Raw genomic sequence first — 23,803 nt, 5'->3', positions numbered from 1 at the left:
ATGGCTATGATAAGGACATCAACAACATTTCAGAAGTTTTTTTTTTACTGTAAATATGCTGGGATGACTGTCTGCTGCTGCTAAAAACCTAATGCAATTAGATGGAGTGTATGGCTATACTCAGTAAAAAAAAACAACAACAAAAAACAATGTGTATGGAGTATGAGTATTACCCAACAATGTTTGTACAAAAATTCACCAGCACTTCTGGTCCATGAAAGAATCAGAACCAAGAGGAGGTTAAAACTGACTCGACTCCAATATCTCCTCCATGGTCTCACCCAAAGTCATGTCCCCATCACTGCTGGACAGACTCTTCCTTGTGTAGAACTTCAGACCTGGACACTGTCCACAGGACAACTCTGCCCCTGATTGGATGGTCACCTGAGTGAGCTGGGTCTGTGTGGGGGCATGGCTTCGCTCTTCATATGAGTCGCTGTGATCCGAGGGATGTCTTGCTCCCTTCCATGACTTTTTCCATAAATATTTGGGGTTCATGCACGCAAAGCAGTTGTGACCCTCCAAGTGGTTGAAGACGAACACTTGCCACCTGTTCTTCAGCTCAGCACGGACCTGGAGATATAAGAAAATTGTTTCAACAAGATATAATAGTACCATTGCCATTAAAAGGACCTTGAAAGTAAGAACAGGGCTCACAGAAAAATGTAACATGATAGTATAATGCTTTAACTTTGTGTAATGTCCAGTATCACTTTAAGGCTGCATTCAATTTAAATTTTTTTTGCCTTTCACTGACTTCCCCTCATCATTTTCTCTTGAGGTGATACCCACTGGCATCTTAAGTTGTGCTTTAATATGTGATTATCTCAAGTATTTTTTTTCAGTTAATTGAGTCAATATGCCTGTAGATTTCAAGAGCAAAACCTATCCAAAAGGCACCGTGAGCTTATTTGGAGCTTAAACGGTGGACAAATCAATTTATAGATGTAAACAGGAGCAATGCTTAACATTTTAAAAGAATAGAACATTAGATTCATTCAAATTGGGTTTTATTGAGCCAAGTCTTCAATCTGTATATAACAGAAGAAACTTAGGCTACATCCACACGATAACGGCAACGAGATTTTATTTTTTTAAATATCATGTCCACATGGGCAACGGATCAGTAAAATTTCAGGTACATATGGCAACGTAACGCTTTCTGAAAATGATGCAATACACATGCCACACCACTATGTGCACTGTAAGACGGTCCCATCGGAGACACCAGAACAATAGAAGTAGACGCATGCGCATAAACCCCTTCTTTTGTAGCGTCAGCCACATAAAGTTTTGATTATTAGTCAGTAACGTAAAACAAAAGATGCGGAAAGAGGAATGAACGGGGGTAGATGGAAGCCGGTACGCCAACATTCTGATATCCTCCAGAATTCTTTAATGGTCCGGAATAAATTGAATGCTACACGTTGATGGATTACTTTGTTCTTCTATGCCCTTTTTGAGGAATGTATTGTCGGACTTAAACCAACATCTGAAGAGGTGAGATCGCTCCTTTTTTTTTCCTATTTTTGCTGGCGGGATTGTTTTTGTTTTTGGAAAGCGCACGGGCGGTGTGCGGTTTGGTACTGCTTCCGCAGTGTTTGGACTAAAGACTCTGCCTTAAGGGCTATTCTCTCTCTCTCTCTCTCTCTCTCTCTCTCTCTCTCTCTCTCTCTCTCTCTCACTTTGCACCATTACACAATAAATATTCACAGTGAAAATATTTTGTAAGCGCATTTCATGAACCAAGTTATAGGATTTGTTGACAACTCGCATCGAGTTCGTTACACTTCTACCCGGCGTGAAGCACTGACAGTCATGTGCTTGTGATGTCATCATAAACAAATCCGTTCTACTCATCCAGACGACTTCGCAACGGCGCCGTTGCCAGATTTTTTCACTCTGGAACCCGTTCTCAAAAGATTTCGTTTTGGGGCACCCAAAACGCCAGTGCTGTGTGGACGCCAGGCCGAAACGATAAACAATTTTATCAGGCCCTGTCCACACGGCAACGGATTCAGGTGAATCTGATAAATGTTGCCGTGTGGACAGGGCCTGATAAAATTGTTTATCGTTTCGGCCTGGCGTCCACATGGCACTGGCGTTTTGGGTGCCCCAAAACGAAATCTTTTGAGAACGGGTTCCAGAGTGAAAAAATCTGGCAACGGCGCCATTGCGAAGTCGTCTGGATGAGTAGAACGGATTTGTTTACAATGACGTCACAACCACATGACTGTCAGTGCTTCACGCCGAGTAGAAGTGTAACGAACTCGATGCGAGTTGTCAACAAATCCTATAACTTGGTTCATGAAACGCGCTTACAAAATATTTTCACTGTGAATATTTATTGTGTAATGGTGCAAAGTGAGAGAGAGTGAGAGAATAGCCCTTAGGGCAGAGTCTTTAGTCCAAACACTGCAGAAGCAGTACCAAACCGCGCACCGCCCGTGCGCTTTCCAAAAACAAAAACAATCCCGCCAGCAAACATAGGAAAAAAAAAGGAGCGATCTCACCTCTTCAGATGTTGGTTTAAGTCCGACAATACATTCCTCAAAAAGGGCGTAGAAGAACAAAGTAATCCATCAACGTGTAGCATTCAATTTATTCCGGACCATTAAAGAATTCTGGAGGATCTCAGAATGTTGGCATACCGGCTTCCATCTACCCCCGTTCATTCCTTTCTCTCTCCATCTACCCCCGTTCATTCCTTTTTCCGCGTCTCCATTCAAAAAACGAGCACGTGATTTAAAAGGACTATAGCCATAGGACAGGGAGTGAGAAGGTGTGCGCGTGTGACAGTGACAGGGAAGAACCTAGGCTCATGCTCACCCTGAATTTCTCTTAAAGTGAAGGCAGAAGAACGTTCAGCGCCTGGCCAGGCTTTCTATGTATTAATTTACATAGACATTTTAATATGAAATATAAATAAGTGTCTTAGACAATAGATACTATTTTACGCTACTGACTAATAATCAAAACTTTATGTGGCTGACGCTACAGAAGAAGGGGTTTATGCGCATGCATCTACTTCTTCTATTGTTCTGGTGTCTCCGATGGGACCGTCTTACAGCGCACGTAGAGGTGTGGCATGTGTATTGCATCATTTTCAGCAAGCGTTGCATTGCCATATGAACCTGATATTTTACTGATCCGTTGCCCATGTGGACGCGATATTTAAAAAAAAAAATCTCGTTGCCGTTGTCGTGTGGATGTAGCCTCAGATTCACCTGAATCCGTTGCCGTGTGGACAGGGCCTAATGGCCCTTTTCCACTACCCTTTTTCAGCTCACTTCAGCTCGCTTCAGCTCGCTTCAGCCCGACACGGCTCGCGTTTCGACTACCAAAAACCAGCACGACTCAGCTCGTTTCAGCCCTGCTTAGCCCCTAAAACTCGCACCGTTTTGGAGTGGGGCTGAAGCGAGCCAAGCCGTGCCGAGTGAGGTTGGGGGCGTGAGCAGACACTCCCCTGTGCACTGATTGGTGAGGAGGAGTGTCCTCACATGCCCACACACGCCCCGCGAGCGCGCTGGGATCTGTAAACACCGCAAACCCGGAAGAAGAAGAATTACGAATTACGAGAATTTCTGAAGCCTTATGCGCCTCGCCTCATCTATACGCTCTTGCCAGTATCTGTCCGCGTTGTCGGTGACAACAAGCCACAGCACCAAGACCAGCAACACTAACGACTCCATGTCCTCCATGTTTATTGTTTACTATTCGGGTCGTGAGACTACCGCTTAAAAGCTCACTGAATCAGTGACATACAGAGCATCGTGCACGAGTTCGCGGAGCGCAAGGCTCGCCGTATGCCCTTCAAATAATGCGCGCAGTAGGCTATTGATGTTTTATTATGAGCCATGTACAGTATGTCGCCTAATGTTTTTTTGTTTCTGAGTTACATGTTCGTTTGAAGGACTTAATGTACAAAATAACATAGTTGCACCCCGTAGTGTTGAAATTGGTAAACACAGTGCATTCAGTGAGGTTTGCACCGCCCTCCTTTTATTTCTGACTCTTCCTGTCACCGTTGCAACCTCTGAGCGCTCATTCATATGCCCTTCAAATAATGTGCGCAGTATAGGCTATTGATGTTTTATTATGAGCCATGTACAGTATCCTAATGTTTTTTGTTTCTGAGTTACATGTTCGTTTGAAGGACTTGATGTACTAAATAACATAGTTGCACCCGGTAGTGTTGAAATTGGTAAACACCACAGTTGCGGACATTTTGTAGCCTAAAATGATGTTATGATAAGCTTCAATAAAGGGCCCGGTCATTTGCCCCTGCCCGGCTCTGACTTGTTCCGCCACTGTCACTGATGTCACTGTTTGCGCTGCTTAACGACATCACGTGACGTCCACCCACTTTCGCTAACTCCACCCAATGTGTCCACCCACTTCCAGCCAGCGCGGTTCAGCGCGGTTGTAGTCGAAATGCAACTCCAACAGCCCCGCTCAGCCCGACTCAGCTCGACTCGGCACGGCACGGCTCAGCCGCGTTTGTAGTGGAAAAGCGGCATTAGTTACTTTATTCTGCTAGGTAGTTAGCAAGCCAGTATGACCTTGTTCAAAGTAAATATATTTTTTTAACTGGAAAGAAAATCACCTTTGCATTCTTTTGAAATTGTTTCTGTTTGCAAAAGCAAGTTTGTTCTGATTTAAAAATTTTAAACAACAACAACAAAACCCCTCCAGCTATCAGCACTGCTTAGGCTGATCATTCATTCTCCATGTGCTTTTGTTTGTTTTGACATGTAGGCTACATTTGTTTGATTTGGGTCCCCACCCCATCCTGTCATTGGCCTGTCACCCATTACCCATTTGCCTTTTATTAGTTTGTCCATTTATACCCCACTGTCTTCATCATGAAGTCTTATCATGAGCACACGTCAATAGATCTGAGTGTTGTTTTCCAAGTTCTGCGTTCTATGTTTCCTGGTTTTACCCCTTGTCCATTTCTACTAATTTCTCAATATATATGGATGTTTGATGCTGGTTCTCTATTCTTCAACCTTCACTGTGACTATGACGAGTACTGTATTCACCCTAATAAAACGCCTGCTGAGTATATGGGTCCGTCTCAGAAACTGGTCTCTCATTTGGGACATTATGGTCAAAAAATAAATTTTCTAATTTTACTTTTTTTTTTTCATTTACCTAACGCTCAATGTTTCTTTTGTCATGTTTAATAAGAATAAAGATAGTATCTTGCTTTATCTGACCTCCACTGTGGATTTTTTTTTAAAGTACAATTCTAATGCTTTTGTAAAATTGATTTCCATATAAAATAACTACATCATGAAGAATTAAAGCCCCTCCTTCACAGATGAGTGAAAATATTGAATAAATTTCCTCTTTTTGATTGCTTGGGTTAAAAATGCCAAGTTATGATGACTTAATTGATTATTCACTTAAATATGAATAATATGATACATTTTGGGTATTTGATATGGTGAAATGGGACACAATGGAAAAATCAAGAACACACCGGAAAGCTGAGAATAACGGCGCTGGTAAAAGAACAGCGACTGTACCGGCTGAAGGTCGCGCGGGTCTCTGCTGCGGCGCGCGAGCAACGGGACATCACTACCGCACCGGACGGAGCGCGAGTCGGGGGCGGGGCAAAATGACTGGCCGTAGATTCTATCAAAAGTTTGATCTAAATTGACCATGGTTGCAAAATGTTGGCCAAAAATACGCAAACACTATGAAATATGAAAGCAAGATGAAAAAGAAACAAACATTCTATTGCCTTATACTGCAAGACTAAAACAAAATAAAACTGTCAAAACTCACTTTTTCAGTGATAACGTCCGAACAGATCACCCGCGTAACAGAGAGACCGCAAATGGAAGCACGATCAACTTCTAACTGTTGGAGTGGAAAATTCCATTCTACACATGCAAATTGTTAATGTGTGTCCTTCCCCGCACACAAATAACACACTATGGTAAAAAAAAAAGACCACAACTCATTTTATAGCTCAGAAATTCATACAAGACCAGCTACCATCGGAACATATTCTGTAAGAAACATATTCTATACCGAACTTTCAGCTTTCGTTTTAAAAAACAAAATTGCAGATTTATAAATAAATAAATGTTTATATGGCGTAGTGATTTTAAGTTGCTACTTTTGGTGAGGTAGTGACCTTGACCCTGAGGCTTTCCGTTTAGATCAAAACACACGATCGTATTGGTTTTGGGTCTGCGGAAAATGGAGTTACGACGGTGATCAAATATTTTGCATGATGTTTTATTACGGTTATGATTATTCTGTGAGCGCACCAATCCTTAGGTGTATAAAGTTACAACTTAAAATACAATTAGTGATAACTGTAGACTTTTCAGTGGACGACAACCTTTTTAAGGGAATGCCATGTAGTCAACCATTTACAACCCCGATTCCAAAAAAGTTGGGACTAAGTACAAATTGTAAATAAAAATGGAATGCAATGATGTGGAAGTTTCAAAATTCCATATTTTATTCAGAATAGAACATAGATGACATATCAAATGTTTAAACTGAGAAAATGTATCATTTAAAGAGAAAAATTAGGTGATTTTAAATTTCATGACAACAACACATCTCAAAAAAGTTAGGACAAGGCCATGTTTACCACTGTGAGACATCCCCTTTTCTCTTTACAACAGTCTGTAAACGTCTGGGGACTGAGGAGACAAGTTGCTCAAGTTTAGGGATAGGAATGTTAACCCATTCTTGTCTAATGTAGGATTCTAGTTGCTCAACTGTCTTAGGTCTTTTTTGTTGTTTCTTCCGTTTTATGATGCGCCAAATGTTTTCTATGGGTGAAAGATCTGGACTGCAGGCTGGCCAGTTCAGTACCCGGACCCTTCTTCTACGCAGCCATGATGCTGTAATTGATGCAGTATGTGGTTTGGCATCGTCATGTTGGAAAATTCAAGGTCTTCCCTGAAAGAGACGTCGTCTGGATGGGAGCATATGTTGCTCTAGAACCTGGATGTACCTTTCAGCATTGATGGTGTCTTTCCAGATGTGTAAGGTGCCCATGCCACACGCACTAATGCAACCCCATACCATCAGAGATGCAGGCTTCTGAACTGAGCGCTGATAACAACTTGGGTCGTCCTTCTCCTCTTTAGTCCGAATGACACGGCGTCCCTGATTTCCATAAAGAACTTCAAATTTTGATTCGTCTGACCACAGAACAGTTTTCCACTTTGCCACAGTCCATTTTAAATGAGCCTTGGCCCAGAGAAGACGTCTGAGCTTCTGGATCATGTTTAGATACGGCTTCTTCTTTGAACTATAGAGTTTTAGCTGGCAACAGCGGATGGCACGGTGAATTGTGTTCACAGATAATGTTCTCTGGAACTATTCCTGAGCCCATTTTGTGATTTCCAATACAGAAGCATGCCTGTATGTGATGCAGTGCCGTCTAAGGGCCCGAAGATCACGGGCACCCGGTATGGTTTTCCGGCCTTGACCCCTACGCACAGAGATTCTTCCAGATTCTCTGAATCTTTTGATGATATTATGCACTGTAGATGATGATATGTTCAAACTCTTTGCAATTTTACACTGTCGAACTCCTTTCTGATATTGCTCCACTATTTGTCGGCGCAGAATTAGGGGGATTGGTGATCCTCTTCCCATCTTTACTTCTGAGAGCCGCTGCCACTCCAAGATGCTCTTTTTATACCCAGTCATGTTAATGACCTATTGCCAATTGACCTAATAAGTTGCAATTTGGTCCTCCAGCTGTTCCTTTTTTGTACCTTTAACTTTTCCAGCCTCTTATTGCCCCTGTCCCAACTTTTTTGAGATGTATTGCTGTCATGAAATTTCAAATGAGCCAATATTTGGCATGAAATTTCAAAATGTCTCACTTTCGACATTTGATATGTTGTCTACGTTCTATTGTGAATACAATATCAGTTTTTGAGATTTGTAAATTATTGCATTCCGTTTTTATTTACAATTTGTACTTTGTCCCAACTTTTTTGGAATCGGGGTTGTATCATGTCCCAAATCAAGCAGCCATTTTTCCACAATTTGCAGAATTTTTGCCAAATTCTGAATATTCACATCAAAGATTTAGTTTTATCTGTATTATTTTTTTCATTTTATTTCAAATTAAAACCAACATCACCATTCAAAACCATATAGTTTATTGACTGTGAGTATATTTAGTGGGGCACCCCCACAGTACCCAGTTTCTGAGACAGACCCGTATACACATGGCATCCTACCTCTCACTCCAATACAGAACAAATCTCTTCACTTATACACACTCTTACAGGGTTGCCAGTTCCGCTTTGTAGTTTGGGATCTTTTTTATACATTGAATGTACAGTACGTGTGTCAGTGAATTAGCCTGTTCATTCTCATTGCTATTTTTTTCCTTTATGGCAATATACTGTAGATAATACTACTACTACTACTAATAATAATAATAATAATAATAATGCTGGGGCGGCACGGTGGTGTAGTGGTTAGCGCTGTCGCCTCACAGCAAAAAGGTCTGGGTTTGAGCCCCGTGGCCAGCGAGGGCCTTTCTGTGTGGAGTTTGCATATTCTCCCCGTGTCCGCGTGGGTTTCCTCCGGGTGCTCCGGTTTCCCCCACAGTCCAAAGACATGCAGGTTAGGTTAACTGGTGACTCTAAATTGACTGTAGGTGTGAGTGTGAATGGTTGTCTGTGTCTATGTGTCAGCCCTGTGATGACCTGGCAACTTGTCCAGGGTGTACCCCGCCTTTCGCCCGTAGTCAGCTGGGATAGGCTCCAGCTTGCCTGCGACCCTGTAGAACAGGATAAAGCGGCTAGAGATAATGAGATGGGATGAGATGAGATGAGTTATCCAGACCTCAAATAATCACTTTTCTCGCCACTAGAGGTCACTCATGAGTCATAGATATTACCTTCCATCGTGAAATTAACAATGGCATCTCCAGGAAGTCTCGAAATCCAGAACAAATTAATGAGACAAAAGCAATTTTAAAAATGTTCTCGTGATGTGTGCTTGCTAAAACTCCACATATTCTAAAAATGAGCTACGCTGGCTTACCTCTCCATTGGCAAAACAGTATAGAACAGCAACCAAGAATCCCTAGTGAAAGAAATTCAATCATTAGCCCGATTACTGATAAGGATGACTGACTAGGATGACAACGACAACCAACAAGTTATTACCTGGAAAGAGCTCAGGGTTAAATTGATGAAATTTCGCACGTACTGATATCTTTCCTCAATGGTTTCATCTATGAGTATCATGAATACTACTTCATGGATCCCAAGCAATGGAATTAACACCAGTGTTGCTCTCGCTAAACTGCAAAGGGGGAAAAAAGAAAACAATAATCAGAAGCTCTGTGTAATATACATTGAGATCTTGGAGTTATGCCAGGCTATGCAAACACATACCAACCTGTTTCTGTAGTCGGTAAACCTGAGTTGGTCAGCTTTTAATTTTGACAGCAGGAGACTTATGATCCTGAGAAATATACAGAAAATAACCTGAAAAACAAAGGAGCATTTCAGGACCAGAATAACTTTGTCTAATGTACTCATCCCATATCCCGTCAGAGCCATTAATCATGATTTCAAAATACTAAGGGAGGTCTGAGGCATGCTATTATGGGAAAAATAATAGGGCGGCATGGTGGTGTAGTGGTTAGCACTGTTGCCTCACAGCAAGAAGGTTCTGGGTTTGAGCCCAGTGGCCGACGAGGCCTTTCTGTGTAGAGTTTGCATGTTATCCCCATGTCTGCGTGGGTTTCCTCCACAGTTCAAAGACATGCAGTTAGGTTAACACGGGGTGGCCTTGGGCTGAAGTGCCCTTGAGTAAGGCATCTAACCCCCAACTGCTCCCCGGGTACTGTAGCATAGCTGCCCACTGCTCTGGGTATGTGTGTGTGTATTTACTGCTTCAGATGGGTTAAATGCAGAGAGGAATTTCACTGTGCTTAAGTGTACGTGTGATAAATAAAGTTGTTCTTCTTCTCAATAATCATGATGTGATGATGAAGCATGAAATAGAGTTACTGTTAACACATTAAAGTAGATTTTCTACAACAGCACATCCTGAAGTGCTTTATTCTTCTTACACCAGATCAAGTTGCGAATGCTAACTTTTTTATTTATTAAAGAATGATGTATTTTTTTGCGTGTGGTGTAGTGCTTAGCACTGTTGCCTCACAGCAAGAAGGTTCTGGGTTCAAACCTCATGGCTAACTGGGGTCTTTCTGTTACCTTTTTTGATCAACAAGGAACAGGTTCTGTTCTTGTTCATTCACCAAATTTTGAACTGTTCAGAGCATTTTGACCAAAAATAAATTGGTTCAGAACCTGAAAAGTTGGTTCCCAGCTGGAACCAAAATACAGCTGGTTTTTCCAGTACGAACTGCGTTGACATCAGTGGGCATGTCATTAGTTTGCAGAGGAAGCAGAATGCAGCAATGAAGAACGCAACAGAAAAGGATACTGTACATCTTCAGAATACAAATGGACTGAAAACAAATATCTGCAATAACAGAACAAAAGCTTGCAGGTAATCAAGGTGCACCACCACCTTGTTACTGCTGTTTACTCTCATTGTACATTGTGCAGCGCCCTCCGTTCATGACACATCCTTGATTACAATGATTCTGCTCAAAACTGGTGAAAACGTGAGCTGGTTCACTGCACCAAGGTTCAAAGAATCCTGAACAGAACTGGTTCAAGAACCTGTTCTTTGTTGGTTGAAAAGGTGTATGTGCGGAGTTTGCATGTTTTCCCTGTGCTTGTGTGGGTTTCCTCCCACAGTCCAAAGACATGCGGATTAGGTCAACTGGCAACTCTCAATTTCCCATTAGTGTGAGTGTTAGCCCTGCGATATTGGCGACCTGCCCCGGGTGAACCCCGTATGCACATAATGTACAAGATTTATACAATAATAAATAGTCGATCATCTCATTATCTCTAGCCGCTTTATCCTGTTCTACAGGGTCACAGGCAAGCTGGAGCCTATCCCAGCTGACTATGGGCGAAAGGCGGGGTACACCCTGGACAAGTCGCCAGGTCATCACAGGGCTGACACATAGACAACCATTCACACTCACTTTAGAGTCACCAGTTAACCTAACCTGCATGTCTTTGGACTGTGGGGGAAACCGGAGCACCCGGAGGAAACCCACGTGGACAACATGCAAACTCCGCACAGAAAGGCCCTCGCCGAACCCGGACATTCTTGATGTGAGGCAACAGCACTAACCACTACACCACCGTGCTGCCCTAAAATCTAGATGATCATAATTTATAATATAAATTTAAACCATAGTATTAATTGAGGCGGCATGGTGGTGTAGTGGTTAGCGCTGTCGCCTCACAGCAAGAAGGTCCAGGTTCAAGCCCCGTGGCTGGTGAGGGCCTTTCTGTGCGGAGTTTGCATGTTCTCCCCGTGTCAGCGTGGGTTTCCTCCGGGTGCTCTGGTTTCCCCCACAGTCCAAAGACATGCAGGTTAGGTTAACTGGTGGCTCTAAATTGACCGTAGGTGTGAATGTGAGTGTGAATGGTTGTCTGTGTCTATGTGTCAGCCCTGTGATGACCTGGCGACTTGTCCAGGGAGTACCCCGCCTTTCGCCCGTAGTCAGCTGGGATAGGCTCCAGCTTGCCTGCGACCCTGTAGAACAGGATAAAATGGCTAGAGATAATGAGATGAGATGAGTATTACTGTATGAGGATTTTGCAAGGTTCCTAAACCGATCAACAGAAGTAGGTAATGATGGTAAATGAATAATTATGGTCCTAGGATAAAAAGAAAATTTGTAAATATTATTATCACATTGTAATTGCCTGTAGGGAAAACTGTTAGGTAATCTAAATGTTCTGTTTAGCTTGGTTACTTCACCAGGAAACTAGATGCCAACGAGGTTTTGTTGGATCTTGTAGAACATAGTGGCTTGTCTCATCAGTCTGCATTGCTCTAGGGTGTCTCATCCAAGATTTTCCAACATGGACGATACATAACTGTACCGAGAGTAGTCATTATAAACGAATCTTGCTCCACAATGTTGAATCATTTCAACTTTATTTATGTTCTTTTTAGCATACGGATTCCATGCGCATTTAGCATATTCCAGTTTAGGTCAAACCATACTTAAATATGCCTGGGACTTAACTTCCCAGTCAGCTGGGATTGATGGACGACCCTGATAGATAAGCAGTACACAGTGGTGCTTGAAAGTTTGTGAACCCTTTAGAATTTTCTATATTTCTGCATAAATATGACCTAAAACATCATCAGATTTTCACAGAAGTCCTAAAAGTAGATAAAGAGAACCCAGTTAACCCTTTGATGCAAAACATATACACACCCCTTCTAATGCACAACATGGGTCAAAAATGAGCCGCATTCATTTTCCAGGTTATTTCATGGTGACTGAGCTTTTTTTTGCTCTATCTTTTGAAATCAATTTATTTTATGATTGAATATTCCAAGTATTCTTTAAATATCTTGTTTTTAATTACTACAAATCATTTAATTTTTTCTTTCCTACTTTATGAACAAAAATACTTTTTATATTAGTACACATGGGTCATCCAAGTGTGATTTAAAATGAAATGTCTTAATACTATAATAATAATTTGCTTCAAGTAATTACTTTAGCAGTGAATGGGGCCAGTTATTTATTTATTAACTATGTAGTTAGCTAAGCCAACTACAATAAAATTAACTAACTAAAGTAGAATATGTCAACAGCTAGGTAGATAATAGTAATTACTTGTAACTTTCTGACAAGTAATCTACTCACTCTCAAGGTAACCTAAACATAATCAATTTTTTTCTAAGGTAATGTTAGAACAATTGAAAAACATTACTTCCATGTATGAGATGGGCAAAGGGCGCTGTGCTGAGCTGTGAAATGTCTGACACAAGCACAATTCACAGTTCCCACCAAACGCTGTAGTAAATGCATGCGGGTCGTTTCTGACCCATGTGTGTAAACTTGATGTAGAATTACAAAAGCTTTGCTTGTTCATAACTTAAGAAAGGAAAAATAAAAATGATGATTTGTGCTAAACAACAAAAAAAAGATATTTACTGCATACAGTATTTGGAAAAGTAAATGACAAAATGAATTTATTTCAAAAGTATATCATAGAAACACTCAGCGATACATGAAATCTCATCTCATCTCATCTCATTATCTCTAGCCGCTTTATCCTGTTCTACAGGGTCGCAGGCAAGCTGGAGCCTATCCCAGCTGACTACGGGCGAAAGGCGGGGTACACCCTGGACAAGTCGCCAGGTCATCACAGGGCTGACACATAGACACAGACAACCATTCACACTCACATTCACACCTACGGTCAATTTAGAGCCACCAGTTAACCTAACCTGCATGTCTTTGGACTGTGGGGGAAACCGGAGCACCCGGAGGAAACCCACGCGGACACGGGGAGAACATGCAAACTCCACACAGAAAGGCCCTCGCCAGCCACGGGGCTCGAACCCGGACCTTCTTGCTGTGAGGCGACAGCGCTAACCACTACACCACCGTGCCGCCCCCATACATGAAATAACCTGGAAAATGAATGCAGGTCGTTTTTGACCCGTGTTGTGCATTAGAAGGGTAGTGATACAAAAAGGGTTTTTATTCAAAAAGTAAGAAAGGAAAAAATAAAATAAGGATGTATGATGATCAAAAACAAGTTAATTGAGGAATACTTTGAATACTGAATGATGGAGGTAATTTATTGCAAAGATATAGAAGATGGGGCGGCACGGTGGTGTAGTGCTTAGCACTGTTGCCTCACAGCAAGAAGGTTCTGGGTTCAAACCTCATGGCTAACTGGGGTCTTTCTGTTACCTTTTTTGATCAACAAGGAACAGGTTCTGTTCTTGTTCATTCACCAAATTTTGAACTGTTCAGAGCATTTTGACCAAAAATAAATTGGTTCAGAACCTGAAAAGTTGGTTCCCAGCTGGAACCAAAATACAGCTGGTTTTTCCAGTACGAACTGCGTTGACATCAGTGGGCATGTCATTAGTTTGCAGAGGAAGCAGAATGCAGCAATGAAGAACGCAACAGAAAAGGATACTGTACATCTTCAGAATACAAATGGACTGAAAACAAATATCTGCAATAACAGAACAAAAGCTTGCAGGTAATCAAGGTGCACCACCACCTTGTTACTGCTGTTTACTCTCATTGTACATTGTGCAGCGCCCTCCGTTCATGACACATCCTTGATTACAATGATTCTGCTCAAAACTGGTGAAAACGTGAGCTGGTTCACTGCACCAAGGTTCAAAGAATCCTGAACAGAACTGGTTCAAGAACCTGTTCTTTGTTGGTTGAAAAGGTGTATGTGCGGAGTTTGCATGTTTTCCCTGTGCTTGTGTGGGTTTCCTCCCACAGTCCAAAGACATGCGGATTAGGTCAACTGGCAACTCTCAATTTCCCATTAGTGTGAGTGTTAGCCCTGCGATATTGGCGACCTGCCCCGGGTGAACCCCGTATGCACATAATGTACAAGATTTATACAATAATAAATAGTCGATCATCTCATTATCTCTAGCCGCTTTATCCTGTTCTACAGGGTCACAGGCAAGCTGGAGCCTATCCCAGCTGACTATGGGCGAAAGGCGGGGTACACCCTGGACAAGTCGCCAGGTCATCACAGGGCTGACACATAGACAACCATTCACACTCACTTTAGAGTCACCAGTTAACCTAACCTGCATGTCTTTGGACTGTGGGGGAAACCGGAGCACCCGGAGGAAACCCACGTGGACAACATGCAAACTCCGCACAGAAAGGCCCTCGCCGAACCCGGACATTCTTGATGTGAGGCAACAGCACTAACCACTACACCACCGTGCTGCCCTAAAATCTAGATGATCATAATTTATAATATAAATTTAAACCATAGTATTAATTGAGGCGGCATGGTGGTGTAGTGGTTAGCGCTGTCGCCTCACAGCAAGAAGGTCCAGGTTCAAGCCCCGTGGCTGGTGAGGGCCTTTCTGTGCGGAGTTTGCATGTTCTCCCCGTGTCAGCGTGGGTTTCCTCCGGGTGCTCTGGTTTCCCCCACAGTCCAAAGACATGCAGGTTAGGTTAACTGGTGGCTCTAAATTGACCGTAGGTGTGAATGTGAGTGTGAATGGTTGTCTGTGTCTATGTGTCAGCCCTGTGATGACCTGGCGACTTGTCCAGGGAGTACCCCGCCTTTCGCCCGTAGTCAGCTGGGATAGGCTCCAGCTTGCCTGCGACCCTGTAGAACAGGATAAAATGGCTAGAGATAATGAGATGAGATGAGTATTACTGTATGAGGATTTTGCAAGGTTCCTAAACCGATCAACAGAAGTAGGTAATGATGGTAAATGAATAATTATGGTCCTAGGATAAAAAGAAAATTTGTAAATATTATTATCACATTGTAATTGCCTGTAGGGAAAACTGTTAGGTAATCTAAATGTTCTGTTTAGCTTGGTTACTTCACCAGGAAACTAGATGCCAACGAGGTTTTGTTGGATCTTGTAGAACATAGTGGCTTGTCTCATCAGTCTGCATTGCTCTAGGGTGTCTCATCCAAGATTTTCCAACATGGACGATACATAACTGTACCGAGAGTAGTCATTATAAACGAATCTTGCTCCACAATGTTGAATCATTTCAACTTTATTTATGTTCTTTTTAGCATACGGATTCCATGCGCATTTAGCATATTCCAGTTTAGGTCAAACCATACTTAAATATGCCTGGGACTTAACTTCCCAGTCAGCTGGGATTGATGGACGACCCTGATAGATAAGCAGTACACAGTGGTGCTTGAAAGTTTGTGAACCCTTTAGAATTTTCTATATTTCTGCATAAATATGACCTAAAACATCATCAGATTTTCACAGAAGTCCTAAAAGTAGATAAAGAGAACCCAGTTAACCCTTTGATGCAAAACATATACACACCCCTTCTAATGCACAACATGGGTCAAAAATGAGCCGCATTCATTTTCCAGGTTATTTCATGGTGACTGAGCTTTTTTTTGCTCTATCTTTTGAAATCAATTTATTTTATGATTGAATATTCCAAGTATTCTTTAAATATCTTGTTTTTAATTACTACAAATCATTTAATTTTTTCTTTCCTACTTTATGAACAAAAATACTTTTTATATTAGTACACATGGGTCATCCAAGTGTGATTTAAAATGAAATGTCTTAATACTATAATAATAATTTGCTTCAAGTAATTACTTTAGCAGTGAATGGGGCCAGTTATTTATTTATTAACTATGTAGTTAGCTAAGCCAACTACAATAAAATTAACTAACTAAAGTAGAATATGTCAACAGCTAGGTAGATAATAGTAATTACTTGTAACTTTCTGACAAGTAATCTACTCACTCTCAAGGTAACCTAAACATAATCAATTTTTTTCTAAGGTAATGTTAGAACAATTGAAAAACATTACTTCCATGTATGAGATGGGCAAAGGGCGCTGTGCTGAGCTGTGAAATGTCTGACACAAGCACAATTCACAGTTCCCACCAAACGCTGTAGTAAATGCATGCGGGTCGTTTCTGACCCATGTGTGTAAACTTGATGTAGAATTACAAAAGCTTTGCTTGTTCATAACTTAAGAAAGGAAAAATAAAAATGATGATTTGTGCTAAACAACAAAAAAAAGATATTTACTGCATACAGTATTTGGAAAAGTAAATGACAAAATGAATTTATTTCAAAAGTATATCATAGAAACACTCAGCGATACATGAAATCTCATCTCATCTCATCTCATTATCTCTAGCCGCTTTATCCTGTTCTACAGGGTCGCAGGCAAGCTGGAGCCTATCCCAGCTGACTACGGGCGAAAGGCGGGGTACACCCTGGACAAGTCGCCAGGTCATCACAGGGCTGACACATAGACACAGACAACCATTCACACTCACATTCACACCTACGGTCAATTTAGAGCCACCAGTTAACCTAACCTGCATGTCTTTGGACTGTGGGGGAAACCGGAGCACCCAGAGGAAACCCACGCGGACACGGGGAGAACATGCAAACTCCACACAGAAAGGCCCTCGCCAGCCACGGGGCTCGAACCCGGACCTTCTTGCTGTGAGGCGACAGCGCTAACCACTACACCACCGTGCCGCCCCCATACATGAAATAACCTGGAAAATGAATGCAGGTCGTTTTTGACCCGTGTTGTGCATTAGAAGGGTAGTGATACAAAAAGGGTTTTTATTCAAAAAGTAAGAAAGGAAAAAATAAAATAAGGATGTATGATGATCAAAAACAAGTTAATTGAGGAATACTTTGAATACTGAATGATGGAGGTAATTTATTGCAAAGATATAGAAGATGGGGCGGCACGGTGGTGTAGTGGTTAGCGCTGTCGCCTCACAGCAAGAAGGTCCGGGTTCGAGCCCCGTGGCCGGCGAGGGCCTTTCTGTGTGGAGTTTGCATGTTCTCCCCGTGTCCGCGTGGGTTTCCTCTGGGTGCTCCGGTTTCCCCCACAGTCCAAAGACATGCAGGTTAGGTTAACTGGTGACTCTAAATTGACCGTAGGTGTGAATGTGAGTGTGAATGGTTGTCTGTGTCTATGTGTCAGCCCTGTGATGACCTGGCGACTTGTCCAGGGTGTACCCCGCCTTTCACCCGTAGTCAGCTGGGATAGGCTCCAGCTTGCCTGTGACCCTGGAGAACAGGATAAAGCAGCTAGAGATAATGAGATGAGATATAGAAGATAAAAACTCAGCCGGGTCACTTTTGACCCATGTTTTGCATCAAAGGGTTAAACAAATGCGACAAAAATATTATACTTGGTCATTTATTTATTGAGGAAAATGATCCAATATTACATATCTGTGAGTGGCAAAAGTATGTGAACCTCTAGGATTAGCAGTTAATTTGAAGGTGAAATTAGAGTCAGGTGTTTTCAATCAATGGGATGACAATCAGGTGTGAGTGGGCACCCTGTTTTATTTAAAGAACAGGGATCTATCAACGTCTGATCTTCACAACACATGTTTGTGGAAGTGTATCATAGCACTAACAAAGGAGATTTCTGAGGACCTCAGAAAAAGCGTTGTTGATGCTCATCAGGCTGGAAAAGGTTACAAAACCATCTCTAAAGAGTTTGGACTCCACCAATCCACAGTCAGACAGATTGTGTACAAATGGAGGAAATTCAAGACCATTGTTACTCTCTCCAGGAGTGGTCAACCAACAAAGATCACTCCAAGAGCAAGGGGTGTAATAGTCGGCGAAGTCACAAAGGACCCCAGGGTAACTTCTAAGCAACTGAAGGCATCTCTCACATTGGGTAATGTTCATGAGTCCACCATCAGGAGAACACTGAACAACAATGGTGTGCATGGCAGGGTTGCAAGGAGAAAGCTGCTGCTCTCCAAAAAGAACATTGCTGCTTGTCTGCAGTTTGCTAAAGATCACGTGGACAAGCCAGAAGGCTATTGGAAAAATGTTTTGTGGATGGATGAGACCAAAATAGAACTTTTTGGTTTAAATGAGAAGCATTATGTTTGGAGAAAGGAAAACGATGCATTCCAGCATAAGAACCTGATCCCATCTGTGAAACATGGTGGCGGTCGTATCACGGTTTGGGCCTGTTTTGCTGCATCTGGGCCAGGATGGCTTGCCATCATTGATGGAACAATGAATTCTGAATTATACCAGCGAATTCTAAAGGAAAATGTCAGGACATCTGTCCATGAACTGAATCTCAAGAGAAGGTGGGTCATGCAGCAAGACAACGACCCTAAGCACACAAGTCATTCTACCAAAGATTGGTTAAAGAAGAATAAAGTTAATGTTTTGGAATGGCCAAGTCAAAGTCCTGACCTTAATCCAATCGAAATGTTGTGGAAGGACCTGAAGCGAGCAGTTCATGTGAGGAAACCCACCAACATCCCAGAGTTGAAGCTGTTCTGTACGGAGGAATGGGCTAAAATTCCTCCAAGCCGGTGTGCAGGACTGATCAACAGTTACCGGAAATGTTTAGTTGCAGTTATTGCTGCACAAGGGGGTCACACCAGATACTGAAAGCAAAGGTTCACATACTTTTGCCACTCACAGATATGTAATATTGGATCATTTTCCTCAATAAATAAATGACCAAGTATAATATTTTTGTCTCATTTGTTTAACTGGGTTCTCTTTATCTACTTTTAGGACTTGTGTGAAAATCTGATGATGTTTTAGGTCATTATGCAGAAATCTAGAAAATTCTAAATGATTTACAAACTTTCAAGCACCACTGTAAATAATGGAAGGATTTTGTATTTTTATCATTTATAGTCACATTTAATGTTGCAGAGCATCTGTGAAACAAGTTAGTTCATATTATCACTCATATTATAACAGCTATAAACAGTTTTTCCCTCACCAGACTCTTTTTCCTCTCTCTCTTGAAGTTAATTAAACTAAAAATGCAATTTTACCAAGAAAAATGTCCATCCTAAAAACTTTTCTGTGTTGAAAAATTGAAAGGAACAGCTTTAGCAGCTCTGACTGCTACAGAGCATTGACACTGGAGTCTCCTTTCAAGAATGATAAATCAAAATCTCCTCACCATATCAACAGTTATAAAGGTTAATCAGTTTATATGGTGCATCCATCATATTACTCCCAGCATACATTGTTTCTATATAAATTTCAGTGAAATGCAACATAAAATTCATCAAAACCTTCTGACCAATCAGCTTCAAGAATTCAACATCACTGTGGTGTCGTGCTGCATTTGTATTTATAAAAACCCAACCTCCTTCATGGAAAAGCGCAATGAAACAGTCAGTCAAGAGCCATTTTGGCGGTGTATTACAGTCAGCACATTTCCCTTTGCATCATTTCCTAATTGATAAAAGTTTATTTTATTTCATATGGAGCATTTGTGCTGTCAAAAGGTGTTTAATAACATTGTAAGTTAAGATTTATAATGTCATTCTATTGATTTCATCCCAATGTTACTAATGCAGAATTAAATTACATACCTTATATTATATTTACTATTATATCTGTCTTTCTTCTTCTTTTTTTTTAAACTTAACCTACATTTATTTATATTTTACTCTGTACTTGAGTTGCCGCAACACCTGAATTTCCCCTCATGGGGATCAATAAAGGAAGATCTTATCTTATGTGTCATCTCTCTTTGCTATTCAGTAGCTAAAACAGTCATGATGACAATGAACAAAAGGTACTCATAAAAGCATCTATACCAGGAGCCATCATGTTCAGTCCTTGAGGGCCAAATTCCAACAGGGTTTAGTGAATTTTCTTCTCAATACCTAATCCAGCTCATGACTTAATGGCTAAATTTAGCAGGTATGTTGGAGTAAGGAAATCAAACCATGCTGAAATAATTCCCCTTAATCTATAACTGACCCGATTAAAAGTATGGAGTATAATACTTACAAAAACTGACAGCGCAATCGGAGCCCTAATAATCCACCAGATCCATCTGTTAGTGATGACCCAGCAGCTTTGGGGAAAATAAAATACGAACAGACAATATTTAAACATACAGTGCTCAGCGTAAATGAGTACACCCCCTTTGAAAAGTAACATTTTAAACAATATCTCAATGAACACAAACAATTTCCAAAATGTTGACAAGACAAAGTTTAATATAACATCTGTTTAACTTATAACGGGAAAGTAAGGTTAATAATATAACTTAGATTACACATTTTTCAGTTTTACTCAGATTAGGGTGGTGCAAAAATGAGTACACCCCACAACAAAAACTACTACATCTAGTACTTTGTATGGCCTCCATGATTTTTAATGACAGCACCAAGTCTTCTAGGCATGGAATGAACAAGTTGGCGACATTTTGCAAAATCAATCTTTTTCCATTCTTCAACAATGACCTCTTTTAGTGACTGGATGCTGGATGGAGAGTGATGCTCAACTTGTCTCTTCAGAATTCCCCAAAGAAAATAATTTCTTTACACCACAAAGGTGAAGGCTACAAGAAGATCAGCAAAGCTTTACTTATCAGTCAGAATACTGTAGCAAAAGTGGCACAAAAATTTAAGAAAGATGGAACTGCAACCATCTCACAGAGATGTCCAGCTCGTCCACGGAAGTTAACACCTCGACAGGAGCGTCTTCTGATGAGAAGGGTTGAAGAAACTCAGCATGCAAGTTCACTGCAGTTATCTAAAGAAGTAGAAAGCCAAACTGGGGTGACTATTTCCCATGACACAATACGGCGTACACTGCAGAGGAATGGCATGCATGGATGCCGTCCACGAAAGAAGCCTCTCCTAAAGCCCAGGCACAAAAAAGCCTGCCTAGAGTTTGCCAGGGCCCATGCTGACAAAGATGAAGACTACTGGGACTCTACTGTATACTCTGGAGTGATGAGACCAAGATAAATGTTTTTGGAACTGATGGCTTCAAAACTGTATGGCGTCACAAAGGTGAGGAATACAAAGAAAAATGCATGGTGCCTACAGTGAAACATGGTGGTGGCAGTGTCCTTATGTGGGGCTGCATGAGTGCTGCTGGTGTCGAGGAGCTGCATTTCATTGATGGCATCATGAATTCACAGATGCATTGCTCTATACTGAAAGAGAAGATGCTACCATCACTCCGTGCCCTTGGTCGTCATGCACTTTTCCAACATGACTAAACACACATCTAAGGCCACTGTTGGATTTCTGAAGAAGAACAGGGTGAAAGTGATTCAGTGGCCAAGTGTGTCTCCTGATCTGAACCCAATCGAACACCTATGGGGAATTCTGAAGAGACAAGTTGAGCATCACTCTCCATCCAGCATCCAGTCACTAAAAGAGGTCATTGTTGAAGAATGGAAAAAGATTGATTTTGCAAAATGTCTCCAACTTGTTCATTCCATGCCTAGAAGACTTGGTGCTGTCATTAAAAATCATGGAGGCCATACAAAGTACTAGATGTAGTAGTTTTTGTTGTGGGGTGTACTCATTTTTGTACCATGTGTAATCTCAGTTATATTATTAACCTTACTTTCCCTTTATAAATTAAACAGATGTTATATTAAACTTTGTCTTGTCAACATTTTGGAAATTGTTTGTGTTCATTGAGATATTGTTTAAAATGTTACTTTTCAAAGGGGGTGTACTCATTTATGCTGAGCACTGTATATACAATATGATAGATGGAAAATGCATCCTAGTACATACAATTGTGGTCAGAAGTTTACATACAGGGACGTGAATGTCATCTTGGATATGAATGTCATGGCAATATTTGGGCTTTCATTAATTTCTTTGAACTGTTTGTTTTCTGTGGCAGAATGATTGTACAACATACAGTAGATCTTTAATTAAAAAAACACTAGAATTTGATGCACAAGTTTTAATTTTTTTTGGGTTTTCTGAAAATCAACACAGGGTCAAAATTATACATACAGGGTCAACAATTTACATATGCTCACTTAGATTATTAATTCAGAGGTGCTGAAATTTCCAAAATGTCTTTTATCTTGCCAAAGCCAAGGTCTCTTAACTTCCTGTTAGTGATCATGATTGACTACAGCTGGTAGCTTCTCTGTGCATTCATAAAAAGGGTTTATTTACAGCACTCTTTGGATTGACCAACACACAATACAGTGGGAAAGTCCAAGGAACTCAGTGCAGATCTGAGAATTAGAATCGCAGATAATGCACAACCCCGGAATGTCTCTTGGAGTTATTTCTAAACAACTGCAAATTCTAAGATCAGTTCAAACAATTGTATCCAAGTTATTGTGAAGTGTAGTCACTTTGCCAAGCCACTTTGCTTCAAGAAAACCCAAACTGTCACTCTCAGCTGAAAGGAAATTGGTTTGGGTGATCAGGAACAACCTGGGAACCACCATGGCACAGCCCTGCCATGAACTGGAAGCTGATGGATCACTGTCTACAGTTCAGTGAGTTTTACATCACCATGGGCTAAGAAGCTGCTGTCCAAGAAATAACCCCCTGCTCCAAAATTGACACTTTCAAGCTTAATAAAGCTTGAAACTGACCACACGGACAAAGAAAAAGCCTTCTGGAGGATAGCTGTATGATCAGATGAGACAAAGATCGAGTTGTTTGGCCACAATGACCACCATGTACAGAGGGACACTGTACCAGCTGGTGGTGGTGGTAGGCTCATCATGCTCTGGAGCTGTTTTGCTGCCAGTGGAACTGGTTCATTGCACGAAGTGGATGTAATAATGAAGGAGGACTACCTCAGAATTCTTCAGCATAAACCATCAGAAACTTGAACACGACTTGGGAATTACAACAGGACAATGAATCCAAACACGCATCAGAGTTGGTTAAGGAGGATAAAGCAGGCTAACGTTAAACTTAAAACAAGTCCTGACTTCAACCCTTTTGAAAATATATGGACCGTGCTTATAAGTCGAGTCCATGCCAAGAAAAAAAAAATTAACTGAACTCTACCAATTCTATCATGAAGAGTCATGAAATAACCAACTAGAATTCTGCCAGAAGCTTGTTCATGGTAAACAAAAATGTCTGGTCAAAGCGAATCTTGCAAAGAAACATTTTACCCATGTATTAGGTGTGCTGTATGTATATTTTTGTCCCTGTATGTATAATTTTGACCGTGTGTTGATTTTCAGAAAACCCAAAGAAAATTAAAACTTGTGCACCAAATTCTAGTGTTTTTTTTTTAAATTAACGATGTATGCTGTACATTCTGCCACAGAAAAAGAAATTACTGAAAGCCCAAATATTGCCATGACATTCATGTCCAAGATGATGCTCATGTCACTGTATGTAAACTTCTGACCACAACTGTATATGGTATATGGACAGTACATCCTAAATTT

At 41.1% G+C, this 23,803-nt stretch overlaps 1 protein-coding gene across 1 annotated transcript in view; it reads right to left on the bottom strand.

Moving 5' to 3' along the window:
* Positions 1 to 240: 240 nt before the first annotated feature.
* Positions 241 to 23,803, bottom strand: part of LOC132897695 (glucagon-like peptide 2 receptor) — a 37,474-nt gene continuing 13,911 nt past the window's right edge. Inside the window, exons 9-13 of the mRNA XM_060938923.1 lie at positions 20,407 to 20,473; positions 9,409 to 9,497; positions 9,174 to 9,312; positions 9,049 to 9,090; positions 241 to 573 (exon numbers count right to left, since the gene is read on the bottom strand). Of these exons, the coding sequence (XP_060794906.1) occupies positions 241 to 573; positions 9,049 to 9,090; positions 9,174 to 9,312; positions 9,409 to 9,497; positions 20,407 to 20,473 (670 nt within the window). The remainder of the gene's footprint in view (positions 574 to 9,048; positions 9,091 to 9,173; positions 9,313 to 9,408; positions 9,498 to 20,406; positions 20,474 to 23,803) is intronic.

This window comes from Neoarius graeffei, chromosome 14, assembly GCF_027579695.1.
Source record: "Neoarius graeffei isolate fNeoGra1 chromosome 14, fNeoGra1.pri, whole genome shotgun sequence".
Taxonomy (NCBI): domain Eukaryota; kingdom Metazoa; phylum Chordata; class Actinopteri; order Siluriformes; family Ariidae; genus Neoarius; species Neoarius graeffei.
Note: the sequence above shows the minus strand (reverse complement) of the source record. Positions and strands in the feature narration are given on the sequence as shown.